This window comes from Medicago sativa, chromosome 6, assembly GCF_051527215.1.
Source record: "Medicago sativa cultivar Bolivia chromosome 6, Bolivia_mono, whole genome shotgun sequence".
NCBI lineage: Eukaryota > Viridiplantae > Streptophyta > Magnoliopsida > Fabales > Fabaceae > Medicago > Medicago sativa.
In genome coordinates, this window is record NC_140754.1 from 81,337,263 (window position 1) to 81,356,059 (window position 18,797).

At 33.5% G+C, this 18,797-nt stretch overlaps 2 protein-coding genes across 7 annotated transcripts; one reads left to right on the forward strand and one right to left on the reverse strand.

Annotated features, from left to right (window-relative positions):
- Window positions 1-41: 41 nt before the first annotated feature.
- Window positions 42-17,790, reverse strand: SEH1H (Transducin/WD40 repeat-like superfamily protein). Of its 3 annotated transcripts, none has more exons than XM_085719131.1 (8): window positions 17,433-17,701; window positions 2,422-2,533; window positions 2,183-2,283; window positions 1,913-1,990; window positions 1,639-1,794; window positions 1,115-1,227; window positions 496-622; window positions 42-392 (listed from the first exon to the last, which is right to left on the reverse strand). In XM_085719131.1, exons 1-8 carry the CDS (start codon window positions 17,595-17,597, stop codon window positions 261-263), a joined length of 984 nt encoding a protein of 327 aa, XP_085575257.1. In that variant the 5' UTR covers window positions 17,598-17,701; the 3' UTR covers window positions 42-260. The 3 variants fall into 3 exon arrangements, with proteins under 3 accessions (XP_085575257.1, XP_085575256.1, XP_085575255.1); XM_085719130.1 differs by lacking the exons at window positions 42-392; window positions 496-622; window positions 1,115-1,227; ... (2 more) ...; window positions 2,183-2,283; window positions 2,422-2,533 and adding exons at window positions 13,072-13,392; window positions 13,495-13,621; window positions 14,072-14,184; ... (2 more) ...; window positions 15,172-15,272; window positions 15,410-15,521 and having other exon boundaries at window positions 17,433-17,790; XM_085719129.1 differs by lacking the exons at window positions 42-392; window positions 496-622; window positions 1,115-1,227; ... (2 more) ...; window positions 2,183-2,283; window positions 2,422-2,533 and adding exons at window positions 13,072-13,392; window positions 13,495-13,621; window positions 14,072-14,184; ... (2 more) ...; window positions 15,172-15,272; window positions 15,410-15,593 and having other exon boundaries at window positions 17,433-17,697.
- LOC146917324 (type IV inositol polyphosphate 5-phosphatase 9-like) lies at window positions 8,083-12,794 on the forward strand. Of its 4 annotated transcripts, none has more exons than XR_015015553.1 (9): window positions 8,083-8,439; window positions 8,952-9,094; window positions 9,207-9,314; window positions 9,839-10,178; window positions 10,510-10,694; window positions 11,322-11,430; window positions 11,517-11,668; window positions 11,752-11,895; window positions 12,317-12,794. XR_015015553.1 is itself a non-coding variant. In XM_085719125.1 (9 exons), the coding sequence occupies exons 2-9, from the start codon at window positions 8,955-8,957 to the stop codon at window positions 12,320-12,322; spliced, it is 1,119 nt and encodes a 372-aa protein (XP_085575251.1). In that variant the 5' UTR covers window positions 8,083-8,439; window positions 8,952-8,954; the 3' UTR covers window positions 12,323-12,456. The 4 variants fall into 4 exon arrangements, 3 of the variants coding, with proteins under 3 accessions (XP_085575251.1, XP_085575250.1, XP_085575249.1); XM_085719125.1 differs by having other exon boundaries at window positions 11,817-11,895; window positions 12,317-12,456; XM_085719124.1 differs by lacking the exon at window positions 11,752-11,895.
- Window positions 17,791-18,797: the final 1,007 nt, after the last annotated feature.

Genomic DNA, 18,797 nt, shown 5'->3' on the forward strand with positions numbered 1-18,797 from the left:
AAATATCAATAGCTACCCTACTGTTGCAAAAGCAAAGCGTGTTATTTCAATATCACGTTGCAGAAAATCTTAACATGTCATTAGAGAAGTGAAAGTTATCTTCATCGTATCTTTCATGTAACAGGAGAATGTTGTCAATCTAGCCTACAACAAAATAAATACAAGTCTTCCTATTCAATAATTAATACCGGTGGTGGGGAAAATCCATGCCAGCTTACTACTTACAACAAACAATGGCTGCATGCAACAGGAGTAGGTGGCTAAGAAGTAGGTTCAAATGCAGCTTGTTGATGCCAAACGCCGTTGAGATTAGACTGCCATAACCGGACCATTCCATCGTTACCTGTAGTAGCCAACGTCATTCCACTCATATCCCACTCCATTTGCCACACCTAAACAACATTTAATGAAAATTTAATTCAAGCATCTATATGATGTTTGAAAGAAGACAACGTGAAAAGTAGACCTAAACCAAAAAAATAGTCAGAATCATACCGCGCCTTCATGACCAGATAACACTGCAACTCTATCTACTGGAAGTCTCCCATTATGATCAGGATTCAATCCTAGTCGCCATATTGCAATTCCTTTGTGAGTTGCAACAGCTATGATCTCATAGGGTCTACAAGAAATTCATATTAGTAAGTAACAACTCGTCTTTCTTAGACTACATAAAAATATAGTGCTAGAGTTAATTACAGCCTATGCAGTGCATAACTGCATACTTCCTTGTGTTAATGTGTAATTGGTTTTACAATGACAAAAATTTATTTAAACAGAATTGATTTTGTAAAATAGATTTTGGCGAAAAGTGAGTTGAATATAAACTGGTTTATGTGTAGATACATTCATATAAACGTGGGTGAAACAATAAATTTGAGGGTAAAAATTACTTGATTGTAAAGGCAAAAGTTCAAAATTCTAGCTTCAAATTAGAACTAATCCAGGAGGCAAAATTAGATTTACACCCCTAGAATCCATTTTGCGTCCACTTAACTGACACGAAATCATGTCTACACAGCAGTACAACATTTTGATGCCGGCAGCAATGCCATATAAGGAAGGGAAACTAATAGATATGACAGAAATGTTTCTAACTTTATGCAAATTTTACCTGCCAATATTTGGTGCCCATGCGACGGCATAAACCTGATCACCCTTGTCCTCGGGCAGTGATAATTCTGCCACGGGAAGCCATCTTTGATGAGCTTGGTCAAACTCCCATACCTGCGCAAAAAACGTACTATACGTCAGAGATGTGGAAATAACCCAAACCTAGAAAGAGAACGATGTGGAGAACATTCTTTGGCGATTTTTCAGACTATTGTTTCAAACTATTTGCAAAATCAGAATTAAACATAGATGGCGAGAAAATAGCCATACCAAGGAAATTTAAGATATGCGGCTCAAATAAAATTGAAATAAACAGTGTTATCAATCACAGATTGCAGAAAATAGCGATTTGTTCGGGACTCTGCTACACTATAGTGCTATAATGCCGCTATAGTTGCTATGGAACAACACTTTGTACTAAATAGCATATTATGGAACAATAGCGATTTGTTTAAATTCCCCTACGACGTAGCCACTACTTGACAACACTGGAAATAACAGAGACAAAATTTGGACTAGGGTTACCTTGGAAGAATTAAGCTCTGGCGTATTTGAATTGAAACCTACAAGGAAGCTGGATTCCTGGCTTCCACCCTTTTGTGGATTCAAAGTTATGGACGCAGAGAGACACAAAGCCTTTCCAAATGAAGACACTGATTCAATAACATTTTGAAATTCAGCCTACAAAGAAAGAACAGAATGAAAAATAAAAATATGTTAGTTTATTGTAAGAAGAACATTAAGTACTCCTATCACATTTCATGAATTGGGGAGAGAAGGTAGAAGAAGCCAGTTTCACCTGAAGTTGCCAGTTTGTCAGTTCCAAAGGATCCAAGAGCTCAAAAACTCTCATGTGACCATCTGAATATGCAGCAACCTTCGGTGTTCATAAAAATGTAAATCAGTGTAAATCAATAGTATTTACTTTCAAGCATTCTTACAGGATTTCATAAGCACATAGATGAAAAATGTTACAATGAACCAAATGTATGTTATTACTAATGAGTAATGGTCATTGGCCACATTTGAAATTCAGCTTTTTTAATAAATAAAAACTTCAAAAACTAACCATTTTCAAACGAGCCGAAGAGATTCCAAATTGAACATCAAGAACTTTGCTTGCACTGCTTCCTAAGGTTTTGCGAACTTTCCACTGAAGAGGCTGTGAATCTATATAAACAATTTCAAAAATTAGGTTTTCAGCATTGACCGAATAAAACCTATGAAAAGCTGTGAGCTTTTAACCGAAATTTTAATGAGGAAAATGTAAAACAAGACAAGAAGATGAAGAAACCGAATCAATGATACCTTCCACGATCTCTTCCAACAATGAAACAATTCCATCGGTGGAAATACATGCAACTGCATCACCATACTCTGGAGGAAGCCAAACTATCTTCAGGATGTTTCCTTCATGAACCTTCACAGTTTCAGGGGAGAAAAACATAAATGTAAAAATCACCAAGAGAAGCACAAGAGACTTAGGCCCTGTTTGGATAAACAGCTTAATCAAGCGCTTATAGCATAAGCACTTATCATATAAGGCCTGTTTGTTGCAACTTTGTTCTTAGAAAAAACACTTTTTGTAGGTATTTTTTAAACACTAACATCATTTGACTAGAAAAGATCCGTAGGTAACTGTCACTTTCTCATGAGCTTATAGCTTATTTTTACTAACTTATTGCGTTTTTCGATAACCTAATTCAATAGCTTAAAGCTTAAAGCTTATCATCTTTTATCGCAATTTTAACCCTATAATCTTAATTCAAAAAAAATAAAAATATTATTTAAATATATATCTTTTATATCATTTCATATTTATAAGCTAGTTCAACAACTAATTTTATCAAACACTACAAATTCAATCAACTAGTTTATCCTCTATAAGTTCATCCCATGTAAGCTAACATATTAGTTATTCACTATTTTTTTTACCAGACACACGAAGAGCTTATAAAAATATTTTAAAAACAACTCAACAATTTGAAGTTGTTTGTTCTCGAATAGTTATGTAGCACGGATACGGACACGGACACGGAGACAACTCGGACACACCGACACCGCTAACAATTTGAGAAAATAACATAATTCAATGTAATTATATGCGTCCGACACATGTCCAACACCGGGACAAGCCTAATCCTGAATGTGTTTCATATTCAGAAGTGTTTATGCTAGCAAGAACGGTGCAGATTTTGAAAGGGGGTTAGGTTATTTGGTGAGGAGTCAGCAAGAATGGACAACAGAAAAACAAAATGGTTCAACCCGGCCCGATCGAATATTTTATGAAGTTTCTTTTTCCATTTTTTTAAATAATTCTTTTCTGATTGGTTTTTTTTATTTATTTTTTAATCTAACAACTAAAGTACTAACATTTGTCATTGCAAAAAATTGAAGAGGAGTGAATTTTAAGAAAGCAATGATATTGTTACGCTAAATTGAAGAGGATAAAAGCAAACCTGATAATTTATTTAGACTAATTAGGTCACGCTAAAAAAATATGATATTGTTTGATCGTGTTTTTATAGTCTAGTACTAGTACGTGCTAAAATACGGGCTAACCTCGTTGACAAAAACATGTCTTAAAGCATCTACAATGGGAGAGTCTTAAACATTTAAAACCTGGTATCTAATAGGTACCCCCATTGTGGGGAAAAAATTGAGGGTCTTAAAAGATGCAAGATCTAAATTAAGACCTCATTTTTAAATGGACCCACATCACATTTTTATTAAAATAATAATTAAAAAATGTATTAAAATAGATAGTGTATTAAATAAATAATATTGGTGGGACCCAATTAGACCTTTTGTTAGAGGGTCTCCATTGGAGTGGTTGAGTACCTATTAGGTACGATTATTAAAAAATTATTAAAAAGTGATGTGTCAATGTGGGACTCATTTAAGACCTCAAAGATGAGAGTCTCCATTGTGAATGCTCTTAGCTCTCTGATTTTTAAGGAAAATGGATTCTGTTCACGTATGTAAACATGAATTACATTAGATGAGATATTAAGGGGAGCTGCCTATGAGGAGCTCCAAGAATACTCTAAAATGACTAAGGTGAAAATACAATGTGTAGGCTAGAATGAATGAATCCCTCTTTCTTTCTAAGTGCCATCTTTTATAGTCATCACTTTCTTGACCTAATGGGCCTCTCTATGGATGTTCAGGCCCATTAGCAGAGTTGGCTACTCATTCTCCGTGCATTTCATCCGTACATGACACATGGAGCTGGAGTACGTGCAGCCTACGTCACTTGTCTGTGCAGGACGCATGGCACACCATGAAACACTTCTTATGAGGACCACAACTTTCACTTGGACAGTAACATGAGGAAGAAGTGGACCTCTAGTTGACCTGAAGAGTAGAGTTGAGCTAGGCATGCTGAAGGGACGAACTGAGCTGGTCATGCTGAAGAGACGAGCTGAGCTGGTCATGCTGAAGGGAAGAACTGAGCTGAGTTCAACATGCTGAAGGGACGAGCTGAGCTGAGCATGCTGAAGGGACGAGCTGAGCTGGTCATGCTGAAGGGACGAGCTGAGCCGAGCTGAACATGCTGAAGGGACGAGCTGAGCTGAACATGCTGAAGGGACGAGCTGAGCTGGCCATGCTGAAGGGCATAGCTGAGCTGGACATGGTGAAGGGTGGAGCTTTCTTGACCTGAACACTCAAGTTGAGCTGGATATGTTGAATAGTCAATGTATAGTAAAGTTCATGTGGTATGGTCCTCTATACCAGTCCACAGCCCACCAAGCGTCAAGCCTGTTAAGGCGTAGACGTTTGTTCTTCGTAAAGTCAACCTGCATCAGTCCAGACCCTAATTATCAGAAGTTGGATTGAGAGATAGATCAAGTCTTGTAAAAAATTCTCACCAGACGATTGATTATGCAAATTTTGCTTTAAAAAAAATTACAATACTGTGTATTTTGCTTTGTAGTTACATAGTAAGTGGGTTGGAATAGAACATACCGCTAACACAACTTTAGACGCATGCCAAACTAGACTTGATTAATAAAAAAATCATGTTTCAAACCAACAAAAAGACTTGTTATAAAATAAAGTTTTTAATGATTACTTCTTTTTTTTAAGAAATCTATTTAACTAAAAACATCGTGTTTCATAGCATAAAAAAACCATTTTAGGCCTGCTTTCATATAGGTAAATTTTGGTTGTATATGTTTAAGAATGTGAAAATGCTAAGTACCTTCATTATCAAAAATATTTCTAACCTGCTTCTTTTGATTTTTGAAATTCAAATGATCAATGTGTAAAAGTGTGTTAGAAAGTAGAGTTAAAAGTGTGTTTTTCAGGGTAACTCATGTTTACTTATTTTGAGACGGAGAGAGTCATGATTTGGTACACAAGTGATCAAATAACTCAAGGCATAGTCATGATTGAAATCCATTATAGAGAAAGTCAAACAACATTTCTGTAGAAACAATAGCAGTCTTTAAAGTATTTTTTGTTTTTGAGAAATGTGTAGACGATCCATGAAAGCTATTAGTAAGCAGATAGACTAAGCATATAAAAATCAAATAATTACATGACAATTTAACAAATAGTATAAATCAAGTCATCTAGAGAGATTTAGAATAAAATAGTCTATATACTAATTACAGGTACATCATTTTTAAGGCACAATAATGATTCCATAAGTTATGCAATGATATCAAAATCTACCTCATCGGCTTATTGAGAACATTACTAATCAAAATGCATGTTTACTTGAATAGTAAGCATCCGATACATGAGCAATGGAGAACTTCTTTTTCCACACTGCCTCAATAACTTGTGAGGAAAATCACATTTTACAAGTTACAACCATGACCTCTAATTCACAATGTTAGGAAAACATATGTTCATCAAATACAGTTCTCTGTTACAAACTATATAAATGCTCAAAATTGGCAGAGCTGCTGAAGCTATGCACGTTGCTAGTTATACCGGAACGAACATGAGAGCAATAAGTTGCTGTTAAACATTTGTAACTTGTACGAAGCTTCCATAATCTTCTGATTGGTTGTCTAAGTTTCCTCAGGGGATATATAGTCTATAAATTCTTCATGTCTGCAAATCAAATTGAGAAGAATGAAGTAAGAAGCAAAAAATATTGCAAAAAACGCTGTTGATTCACAATTTGACAGCAAGGCATAGAAACCTAGTCACCATGCCTAATGTCAAATGTATTATGTGTGAACAAAACCTTGAAAAACCTTGAAAGTGAGTCTGAATCTGAACTGACATTAGTTAAAAATATATTGGAAAAGTTTACCAACACTACATATAGTTTATGTCAAAATGTAACTTGACATAGTAACATGATTGAACTTGCAATTGTTTTCATCATTTCATGCTAGCAAATATAGGACTAGTGGAACATGAGACTTCAAAGCAAATATTGATTTGGCTTCTTATAAAGGTAACTCCCATATAGACTTTCATGAAAGTGACGTAGGTTCAAAGTATACTATAGCAGATCATTTATATGACTATATTTTCTGGGTCTTAAATTATACGACGTTTTGGTCTTTTCATACATATTAAGAAATGTAATTAATTTTGTATTTTTTTTAAGGAAATTAATTTTGTATATTATGAGTTGTTTTACAATTTAAAAATTGAAAAAAGAAAGTAATTATTAGTTAAGGATATAATAGAAAAAATAACATTAATGCGTCATTGATAATTTTTTTTTTGAGAAATATTTTATTGGTATTGTAAAACGACATATAATCTGGGAGAAATTTCCAAAACGACATATAATTTTGTTTCTTTTAGTCAAAAAAAAAATGTTAAGCTATATTTTTGAGGGAAAAAAAAAGTTAAACTATTCATAATTTTTAAATAAAATTAGTATCTATAGGACAAGGATTCTCTAACATTAAAGAGCAAAAATCACCTGCATTTCTTTCTATCATTCATCTCATCTCTTCTCTCATCTTTTTCTCCATATTTTTCTACATTTTTCCACGTTATCTTTTCATTTTTAACCTAAAGTAACTCTCATATTTTCTCTCTCATCTTTTTCTCCATATTTCTCTGCTTTGTTTGGATCCGAAAAGAAAGTGTAAGGAGAGAAAGTAAAAGGAAAGATTGTTTAAGGAAAGAAAGTAAGAAGAAACTGAGTAAAAAGTAAGATGATTTATTGATTGTTTGGTTTGAGTGAAAGTGAATAGAAAGTGAAAGGAGAGAAAGAATTTTATTTTGTAAATGACAATATTGTCCCTACATAAATTATACCATATATTAATTTGAATACTATAAATTTTCTTAAAAATAAATAATAAATACATATCATAACACATATGTATATTATATATAGATAACAAGTATATATTATATACATTTATATATTTATTATATATTTGTATATATTATAAGATAGGTAAGGTTACGTTTAAAAAATAGTACTATTAAAGTGCAGGTTTTTTTTTTGTCTTTTTATTGAAATCCTTGCTTCCCGAGACTTTCTCTACAATTTGGAGGTGATCAACTTTATACGTGGGACCCACCAAAAAGCAATCCTTCCTTCACTGTTTGCGGAACAACCAAACGATGGAAAGATTAATTTCTGTGAACTTTCCTTGCTATCACAATCCGTCCGCTCTACTTTCTGCGGTACCAAACAGCCTCTAAATTTTTCCACATTATCTTTTCATTTTTAACTTAAATCACGTGTAGTTAGAGAATCTAAATATACTGAATAATTGAATGCTATGTCAAATAGTGTATACTACCACGTCATAATTATTTCACTTTGATAAAAGCATAGTAGTGTGTCCCTTGAGCATAGCTCGGTTGGTAGGACAATGCATTATTATATGCAGGGGTCAGGGTTCGAACCCCGGACACCCCACTTATTCACCTTATAAGGTGAATTCTAGCCACTAGGCTACCTGACAAAAAAAAAAAGCATAGTAGTGTAAAACAAGATATATTCAAACAAGCATATGACAAAACTATTCCTCCATAGACCAAACAAAACAAGCATATGAAACATCAGGTTTTTTCTGTTTGTCCCTAGCTAGATAGCTAGTCCTCCATAGACCAAACAAAACAAGCATATGAAACATCAGGTTTTTTCTGTTTGTCCCTAGCTAGATAGCTAGACCCTGTAACTAGTCATAAAAAATTGTCAATCAATTCAAATTCAATCATCATACTCAGTTGCATGTGCCTATAAATCCTTTTCCTCCTCCACTGATCCATTCCTCTTGATATCTTGTGCAATTCTCTTTCTTCCTGGACATTCTTTAGTTTGGTATATACATTTTTTACACTATAGTAGAAAACCCCTGGTGAGGAAGTAAAGATTGCTATTAACAAGTAAGTATATCTTTTCTTCTATCTGTCTAATTTAGGTAGTCTTTGCATGATTCGGATCTTCTCCCACGATGTAGCGATTCAGAAAGAAAAAAGAAAAAAAAAAGTGAATGTGCCGCTACAGCGTGAAAGAAGATTTGAATCTGTCTATTTAGTGTTAACTTCTTCCTCTTTCTATTTTGGTTTTTATTTGTATATCAGTGTTTTTAAAAACTAGACCGAACCAGCCAGTTCAACTGTTTGAACAAATAATTGGCTAGTTCGACAGTTGATTTGATTTCAGTTACATTCGGTCTAATTGAACCGAATTTGACCAAAATTGAACCAGATTAAACCGGTTAAATTTGCTTCGACCGGTTATCATTTTTTTTACGTTCTTTTTATTTTTTAATACGCATTTATTTATTTGTTATCTGGTTAAATCATGATTGAACCATGAGTCGGAGGTCTCATCGGCTCGGTCTAACATTACTATATAAATGCATCATGATTCATGAGTGTATTTTGTCCAAAAGATCATGCAGGGCATCAAACTAAGTGAGAGCAAGGTCCTAAGGAAGATACTAAGCAGGAACTCATCTGAGACCAAGGAGGAAACCACTAGTTTGAATCAAGCATCTGAAAACTCAACAAGACAATTCTATCATCAAAACAAAAAGTATTTGTCCATATGACAGTAAAAATTCTTTTGAACAATTGTGTGTGTAGCTTTGTCTAATTTACTACCACAAAAGCAACACTGATATGATATGTTTATAATTTTGAATTAGGATCTTTGTTGGTTCCTGGAATGTTGGAGGCATTGCACCACCTCAGAATTTGAACATTGAAGATTGGCTTGACACACAAAATGATTCTGCAGATATTTATGTTTTGGGGTAAAATTTTCTTCTATTACTTTACATTGTTTTTAAGAATCAACTTCATAGACACTAAATTGTTGTAAGATTAATCTAACATCTCCAACAAATCCTAACCCTTAGATTACTCTAATATCTCAAACAGTTGGACTAACGGTTGAGAGATCAATACACTCATCCAATTCCAATAAATCTCAACCGTTAGATTAATCTGGTGATTAAGATTTGGTTGGAGGCTCAAAGAAGATTGAAGCCTATAAAGTCCCTCCTTTTCACTACAATCATTGACTAGGGATTTAAATTTGATGTAGTCACAAATCTCACCGTTTACATGGTTAACACATTGATGACCGTAAGACTTTCAAGTACAGTATTTTATAGTTTAAAAAAAAAAAATCAAAATTAGTTTATTTTATACATCATCCGATCTTGATCCAACAAGCATCGATGTTTTGACTTCATGAATACGTGAATTTGTTACCACGGAAAATCCAAATGCGTTGATTAGTTTAGTAGTATTTGATGTGATAAACTTGTAGCAGGTTCCAAGAAATTGTACCTCTAAATGCAGCAAATGTATTAGGTCCTCGGAACAAGAAAATTTCCCTGAAGTGGAATTCCCTTATTGGGGCAACCCTTAACAATAAAAGACCAATAAAGATAGTTGAAGAAGATAAAAAGGCAGAACCTCAAAAGATATATCCTTTGAAGGAACAAACTTGTGAAGAGGTTGAAAATGTTAATGATTTTCAATGCATCATAAGTAGACAATTGGTGGGAATGTTCATTACTATTTGGGTAAGATGTGATCTTTATCAATCTGTCAAGCACTTGAATGTCTCATCTGTTGGTTGTGGAGTCATGGGTTGCTTGGCGAACAAGGTTAGTTTTGGCATAGCATATAGAAACTAATGTTTTAAAAACTGAATTGAAACTAACAATTCAACCGATTAAATCGTGAATTGATATTGTCTACGGTTTGGTTATTTGAGCAGTTCGATCGCATTTTCATTCCGATTCAATCGTGTTTTAGATGTCTTACAAGCTCGACGTCTGATTAAGTTTTTAAAACATTGAGAGAAATAGAAAGCATTTTTTTTTATTTTTTTTGTTTTATTTTTGTTTTTATAAATAAGTTAAGGTTTGAGAATTTAGTTGCTAGTTTTGAAATTTGAAATGAATTTTAAAATCTTTTGTTGATCTTAAAATGCAGGGTTCAATATCAATTAGATTTTACTTGCATGAAACAAGCTTCTGCTTTATATGCAGCCATCTAGCTTCAGGTGGGAAAGAAGAAGACAAAAGACACAGAAATGTTAATGCAGCTGATATTTTGTCACAAACAAGCTTCCCTGCTGATCCTCTGCATGATCTGCCTCACAAAATTATTGACCATGAGTAAGATATATATTTGAATTATATACACAATCTGATATATTGGATTATGTAAAATTTGAAAAATATCATTTAAATTGAAGGAATATGTCACTAACTAGAATAAATTTGGTTGATTACAATAAAATATTTTCATTTCACTTAATCATCTAGTTTTGTTGAATTTACTGTTGCAAAGTATTTTCTGTGATAACAAAATCTTCCAAGCTGTGACCTTTTTATGATTGTGACATGCATACTAAAATCACACAATAACAATGAAGCATGGATACGGACACTGACATGCTGACATCTCTAATCTATATCTATAACTCAGTGTGATTATATGTGTCGGTGTCGTGTCGGTGTCGGACACGACACGTGTCCGACATTGGGGCACGCCTAATCCGAAGAGTGTTTGTGCTTCATAAATCAGCAAATAGTTGAGTTGACGGTGAGTTTGGCCGAATCATGGACTGCCATCCTAATTTTGACAAAAACTATACTTTAGAGTTTCAATAAAATCGTGTCGCTATAATTTTTCTAAACTCAGATTTAAACATTCACTTAAATCATTATAAAAGTTTAATAAACATTTGATTTGAATATTTCATAGAACTTCATCATAAATGGGTACTTGGTAACATGCAGCCGAGTTGTATGGCTAGGAGACTTAAACTACAGGATAGATATGTCACACTCTGCAACACAATCATTGATCAAGAAAAGAGAATGGGAAACCTTGTTGAAACGTGATCAAGTAAGGTTTATAAGTTTTGTTCTTGCATAGCAATATTTTTAGATGAGGCTGTGTTCATGATTTAAAACTCTTTCCAAATTATATAGCTGAAGATGGAGCTAAAAGAGGGTCATGTATTCCAAGGTTGGCATGAAGGATCTATAGAATTTCCACCTACTTACAAATACCTTCCAAATTCTGATGATTACATAGGTTGTAATCAGCAGCACATGAGCAAAAAGAGACGTTCCCCAGCATGGTAATATATTTTCAATATATGCATTTTTTTTAATCAGCTTCAGTCTAACTTAGGTTTGAAGGCATTATCATTTTGCCTAGCAGTAATCGTTCCTGAAATACCAAGGTTTGAGTAAAGGTTCAGAAGCTCTCCTTTAAATCTCCAACAGGTTGATCTACATTCAAAGACACATACCTGTTTGGATTCACAGTAGGAATGGCCTGACGAACGGTACCTTCCAAGTGAAAGTGAGTTGTCCCCGTAGTTTGTTACTTTTCCGAACACTTGCTAAGTGTATGTTTGATTCTGAGTTCTCTCACAGCCAAAAAATCGAAGCTAGATACATGTTTTGTAACTTAAATGCTTGCAAATTTTCTCATACGATTTTTTTCATGTACCAATTGGATTGTCTTCTGTATATACACCACTAACAATCCATTGAAAGCTTGAAGAAGAGCTTTTGCCTTTACTCATACTTGTGTGTTTCAGGAAGAAACAATAATCTAATATTTGTATTTTTATTAAAATCACGTTTAACGAGGGCAAAATAAAATATATTACCCTCCACTGTGAAACCAAACACATAATGAACAAATTCATACTTCAAATGCTTTCATTTCAACTATTAACACAATGATATACTCTAACCACAAGAAAGTACTGTTGTAGGTGTGATAGAATAATATGGTTTGGAAAGGGAATGACGCAAATTCAATACAACAGGAGTGAGTCAAAACTTTCTGATCATAGACCAGTACAAGCAAAGTTCACAGCCGATATCAAGGTGGCAGCAACGAATTGTAAATGATTCAAAGTACTACAAAGGCATTTCATCCAAGATATTTTAGTTCTCATTGTATATCATTCTTGAAAGAGGTTTTAGGATCCAAGAAAGGCATGTATATGGTAGCTGAAATCTTTGAGTGATGTGATTCTTGAAAGAGGTTTTAGAATCCAAGAAAGGCATGTAATTGCTTGAGGTTTTAGTATTTGTGTTTTCCCACTTCTTGTACAAGAGAATACATAGGGAAGCAGCAGAAAGAATGATTTGCTCTACTTTTTTGAGAGGGTTGTCGTGATTTATGAAGCATTCCCCTCAAATTGTTACTTGGTGATGCATGATATCAGAACATCAAATTCATCAAAATTTAATATCCTAATGTATTATTAAAATGTAAGAAGTTCTGGTATCAGAACAATAAAGAGCATATTAAAAAAGTTAGCCTATATAAAAATTGTTCGGCCGAGCAAGCTCAATCAGACTTCAATGCGAATTGTTAAACACCACAAACAGAAATAAGATAGATATCAATAGCTCCTCTGCTGTTGCAAAAGCAAAGCGTGTTGTTTCAATATCACATTGCGGAAAATCTTGTCATTAGAAAAGTGAAAGTATGGTTTGTGTGAACGTCAAGGGATTGCAATTGTCGACAACCACAACGAGTGAAAAGTTATCTTCATATCTTTCATGTAACAGGAGAATGTTGTCAATCTAACCTATAACAAAATAAATACAAGTCTTCCTAATCAATAATTAACACTGGTGCTGAGGAAAATCCATGCCAGCTTACTACTTACAACATCCGTTGGCTCCATGTAACAGGAGTAGGTGGCTAAGAAGTAGGTTCAAATGCAGCTTGTTGATGCCATACGCCGTTGAGATTAGACTGCCATAATCGGACCATTCCATCGTTACCTGTAGTAGCCAACGTCATTCCACTCATATCCCACTCCATTTGCCACACCTAAACAACATTTAATGAAACTTTAGTTCAAGCATCTATATGATGTTTGAAAAAAAACAACATGAAAAGTAAACTTGAGCCAAAAAATAGTCAGAATCATACCGCGCCTTCATGACCAGATAACACTGCAACTCTATCCACTGGAAGTCTCCCGTTATGATCAGGATTCAATCCTAGGTTCCATATTGCAATTCCCTTGTGAGTTGCGACAGCGATGATCTCATAGGGTCTACAAGAAATTCGTACTAGTAAGTAACAACTCATCTTTCTTAAACTACATTACAGCCTATGTAGTGCATAACTGCAGACTTGTGTTACTATGTATTTTGTTTTACAGTGACAAAAAATGATTTAAGCAGGATTGATTTTATAAAATTGATTTTGGCTAAAAGTGAGTTGAATATAAAGTGGTTTATGTGAAAGTGGGTAAAACAATAAATTTGAGGGTAAAAATTAATTGATTGTAAATGCAAAAGTTCAAAATTCTAGCTTTCAAATTAGAATCAGTCCGGGAGGCAAAACCAAACTTACACCCCTAGAATCTATTTTGCCTCCACTTAACTGACACGAAATCATGTATACACAGCAGTACAACATTTTGATGCCAGTAGCAATGCTATATAAGGAAGTAAAACTAATAAATGTGACTGAAATGTTTCCAAAATTATGCAAATTTTACCTGCCAATATTTGGTGCCCATGCGACGGCATAAACCTGATCACCCTTGTCCTCGGGCAATGATAATTCTGCCACGGGAAGCCATCTTTGATGAGCCTGGTCAAACTCCCATACCTGCACCAAAAAAGTACTGTACGTCGGAGATGTGGAAATAGAATCGCCCAAACCCAGAATGAGAACGATGTGGAGAACATTATTTGGGTGTTAAGAGACTGAAGTATTCCCTATTGTTTCAGACTGTAACATTTGCAAGTTCAGACTTAACATAGATGGAGAAACAATTCTAGAAGATAATAACCATGCCACGGAAACTTAAAATAATGCGGCTCAAATCAAAATGAAATAACCGGTGTTATCAATCGCGGATTGCGGAAAATAGCGGTTTGTTCGAATTCTTCTACACTATAGTGCTATAATGCCGCTATAGTTGCTATTAAACAACACTTTATACTAAATAGCGTATTGCGGAACAATTGTGATTTGTTTAAATTCCGGTACGATGTAGGCGCTATTTGACAACACTGGAAATAACAGAGACAAAATTTGGACTGCGGTTACCTTGGAAGAATTAAGCTCTGGTGTATTTGAATTGAAACCTACAAGGAAGCAGGATTCCTGGCTTCCACCCTTTTGTGGATTCAAAGTTATGGATGCAGAGAGACACAAAGCCTTTCCAAATGAAGACACTGATTCAATAACGTTTTGAAATTCAGCCTACAAAGAAAGAACAGAACGAAAAGTAATAATATGTTAGTTTGTTGTAAGAAGAACATTAAGTATCCAATTTCATGAACTGGAGAGAGAAGGTAGAAGAAGCCAGTTTCACCTGAAGCTGCCAGTTTGTCAGTTCCAAAGGATCCAAGAGCTCAAAAACTCGCATATGACCATCTGAATATGCAGCAACCTTTGGTGTTCATAAAAATGTAAACCGGTGTAAATCAATAGTATTTACTTTCAAGCATTCTTACAGGATTTCATGTGAAAAGCATGCACACATAGATGAAAAATGTTATGATGAATCCAATATAAGTTATTACTAATGGTTATTGGCCACATTTTAAATTCAGTTTTTTTAAAAAAATAAAAACTTCAAAAACTAACCATTTTCAAACGAGATGAAGAGATTCCAAATTGAACATCAAGAACTTTGCTCGCACTGCTTCCTAAGGTTTTGCGAACTTTCCACTGAAGAGGCTGCGAATCTATATAAGCAAATTTAAAATTTTGGTTTTCAGCATTGACTGAATAAAAAACTTAGGAAAAGCTGTGAGCTTTAAACTGAAACGTTAATGAAAATGTAAAACACGACAAGAAAATGAAGAAACTGAATCAATAATACCTTCCACGATCTCTTCCAACAGTGAAACAATTCCATCAGTGGAAATACATGCAACTGCATCACCATACTCTGGAGGAAGCCAAACTATCTTCAGGATGTTTACTTCATGAACCTTCGCAGTTTCAGGGGGGGAAAACATAAATAAAATCTCCGAGAGAAGCATAAGAGATGAGCCACTTAGGCCCTGTTTGGATAAACAGCTTAATCAAGCGCTTATAGCATAAGAACTTATCATATAAGGCCTGTTTGTTGCAACTTTGTTCTTAGAAAAATCATTTTTTGTAGAAAAACATAATCACTTTTGGAAGTTTTTATCCATTCGTCACAGCTTGTTTAAAAAGAATGAGAATATGAAAAGCAATCTAAAGACTGCTTCAATCAAGAAACTGTTTTAGTATCTTCTCTTGAAAATCATTCTTGGTGCGTATTTTTTGAAAAGGTGAATTTTACTACAGTGTACAAACAACAGAAGAAGCATCTGATTTTATTAAAAATCTCTAAATAATAATCTATAAATTATTGAACTTTTAAATCACTTTTTCATATTTTGTAACAAACGGGCCAAAGTTCTTATGTATGAGCTATTTATATAATATAAGAGCTTATAGAAATAAGCTGAAAACAACTTACGGACATGCCATAAGTTGTTTGACTCTCAATCAGTTTCACGAGTACTTATGCAAGTAGATAAGCTCAAATAAGTCTGTGGAGCGGGTAGCTCAATTGTTTCGACCTAAGTGTTGAAGGAAATAAAAAAAAAACTAACATAACAGCTAATTACTATTATTTGCCTATCAAAAAAACTAAAATAAGTCCATCAAAACAGTCCCTTAAAATGAAAAATAAATACTTATGTAATTGAATATTCAAAAGTTCTTATATATAAGCTATTTTCATAATATGAGAGTCGGGTTATAGATATATAATAAGCTGTTTTCACTCAATCAGTGTCACAAGTTCATACCGGTATATAAGCTCAGATAAGTCCACCCAAACATGCCATTAAAATGAAAAATAAAGACTTATGGAGTTGAATCACTAGCATCAATATAAGCCATAAATTGTTATCATATAAGCTATCCTAGAGAGCTTATGAAAATTAGCTGAAACAGCTCTTATCACATAAGTACTTATGATAAGCTATTTTTATAACAAAGATAAAATAAAGTCAAACCATTATCATTTGAGCTATAAATTGCTTTCATAAGCTATCATGAAGAGCTTACGGAAATAAGCTGATAAATATTTTCACATAGGGTCTGTTTGGCAAGGCACTTTTTTGAGCCTATAGCTTATAACTTATGCCTTATAAGCTCATTTGACTAGAAAAGACCCGTTAGGTAACCGTCACTGTCTTATGAACTTATAGCTTATTTTCACTAACTTATAGCTTATTTTCACTAACTTATAGTGTTTTTCTATAACCTAATTCAATAGTTTATACCTTAAAGCTTATCATCTTTTATCTAAATTTTTACCTTATAATCTTAATTGAAAAAAAAAATCAAATATTACTTAAATGTATATTTTTTATGTCATTTGATATTTATAAGCTAGTTCAACAGCTAATTTTATTACAAATTCAATCAACTAATTTATCCACTGTAAGTTCATGCCCTAGAAGCGATTTTATCCACTATAAGTTCATCCCCTAGAAGCTAGCATATTAGTTATCAGTTATTTTTTACCAGACAGATATAAGCTATAAGTTGTTTTCATAAGTTATCACGAAGAGCTTATAAAAATAGTTTAAAAACAACTTAGGTGCATGTAGCATGGATATGGACACGAACACCGGACACACGCCGACACAGCTAACAATTTGAGAAAATCACATAATTTAGTGTAATTCAAAGTGTTTATGCAGGTAGATAAGCTCAAATAAGAAAAATTAAGTATGCCCTTAAAACAAAAACAAAATGCTTACAAAGTTCACAATTCACATTCACTAGTATCAATGCAATTATAAGAAAACCAATTTTATCAAGAAAAAAAAGAGAATTGAGTTGAATATGAAAGTAACCTTAGATTTGAAAGCAGAGCGAAGAGAGTTAGAAGAAGAAGGAGGATCCCCAAAATCGAATATTTGAAAAGTGCCATCAGTGGAACCAGTAGCGAGTCTCGTAGAAGAGTAATTCCATGATGAACAAGTAGTGCCATTATCAAGACTCAACAATTCCTTCGCCATGGTGAAGAACAAATTTCAAATGAAGTTATTAGGGTGGTGGTTGAAGAGGGTTCGCAGGTTGGAGGCTGAACAGTGCAGATTTTGAAAAGGGTGTTTTGGGTTGAACACTTGAACTGAAGTTAGGATTTTTTGCTAATAAATGGGTCAACCCGGCCCGAGAATATTTTACGGGAGCTTCGTTTTACATATATATATATATATATTTTGAAAATTTAGTAAGGGTCTGTTTGTTACGGATTAAAATAAAAGTGATTTTGACATAAAATAATTTAGAGATTATTTTTTAGAGATTTTGTGAAAAATCAGAATCTATTTTACGTTTGTTTACCGTAATAAAAATCATTTTTTTTAAAACAAATAATCTAGTTTGTTTGGATCCAACTATATAAAAGGGATTTTTTGTTACAAAATTAGTTCAATATTTTAAATCATATTTTCTCTCTCCTCTAAAAAAAATCTATTTTTTGAGAAGTTGCTCTTAACAGCTTCTCATTTGAAGCTGTTTTTAGATTATTTTTAGATTCTGATTTTTTTAAAAATCTGTAACAAATGGATGCAAAACCCTTAAAAGTGATTATTTTTTTAAAAAAAGTGATTTTTTTTTTAAAAAAGCTATAACAAACGGGCTCTAAATCATCCTATAAATATTTATAAGTTCGTTTTTAGTCTCTATGAAAAAAATCAATCTTTTTAATTCAGTAACATTTTTCTTAGGGTATGTTTGTTTCTTGGTTACAAAATTTATTCCCAGATTAACATCCATAAAGAATATTAATGATGGGAATCCTTTTTCAAGGAATTTTTTTTTTTTTTTATGGTGGCCGGGGTTCGAACCTCGGACCTTGCATATTTTATGCATTGTTCATACCAACTGAGCTAAGCTCACGAGGAATGTTTAAGAAAAGTATTTGGATAACAATTTAAGTTCCTCGGAATAATCTTTTTAAAATGTATATCAATTATAATTATAATTATTTTAAATATTTATAAAAATTAGGGTTCATCGTTTGTATAAATGGATGTTCATTTTCCTAATTAGATAATACAATATGTACCAAATAACCGAGGAGTGAAGTTTCCCATGCTGACCACTCGGGAATAAAAGCACTGTCTTCATGGGAAAAAAGTATTCCTGGGTATAATTTTTTCCTAAGAATATATATATTATTTTCCTTTGTAACAAACATGGGTATAATTGTT

What these genes read in the sequence shown, in the direction of transcription:
- LOC146917324 (XM_085719123.1), top strand. Translation starts at nt 8,955, where the DNA reads ATGCAGGGCATCAAACTAAGTGAGAGCAAGGTCCTAAGGAAGATACTA. An exon ending in CACAAAATTATTGACCATGA is followed by an intron (nt 10,695 to 11,321) that starts GTAAGATATATA and finishes GGTAACATGCAG; the next exon opens with CCGAGTTGTATGGCTAGGAG. An exon ending in CCTTGTTGAAACGTGATCAA is followed by an intron (nt 11,431 to 11,516) that starts GTAAGGTTTATA and finishes CAAATTATATAG; the next exon opens with CTGAAGATGGAGCTAAAAGA.
- SEH1H (XM_085719129.1), bottom strand. Translation starts at nt 17,597, where the DNA reads ATGGCGAAGGAATTGTTGAGTCTTGATAATGGCACTACTTGTTCATCA. An exon ending in GTTGGAAGAGATCGTGGAAG is followed by an intron (nt 15,273 to 15,409) that starts GTATTATTGATT and finishes TTGCTTATATAG; the next exon opens with ATTCGCAGCCTCTTCAGTGG. An exon ending in CTTCATCTCGTTTGAAAATG is followed by an intron (nt 14,975 to 15,171) that starts GTTAGTTTTTGA and finishes TGAACACCAAAG; the next exon opens with GTTGCTGCATATTCAGATGG.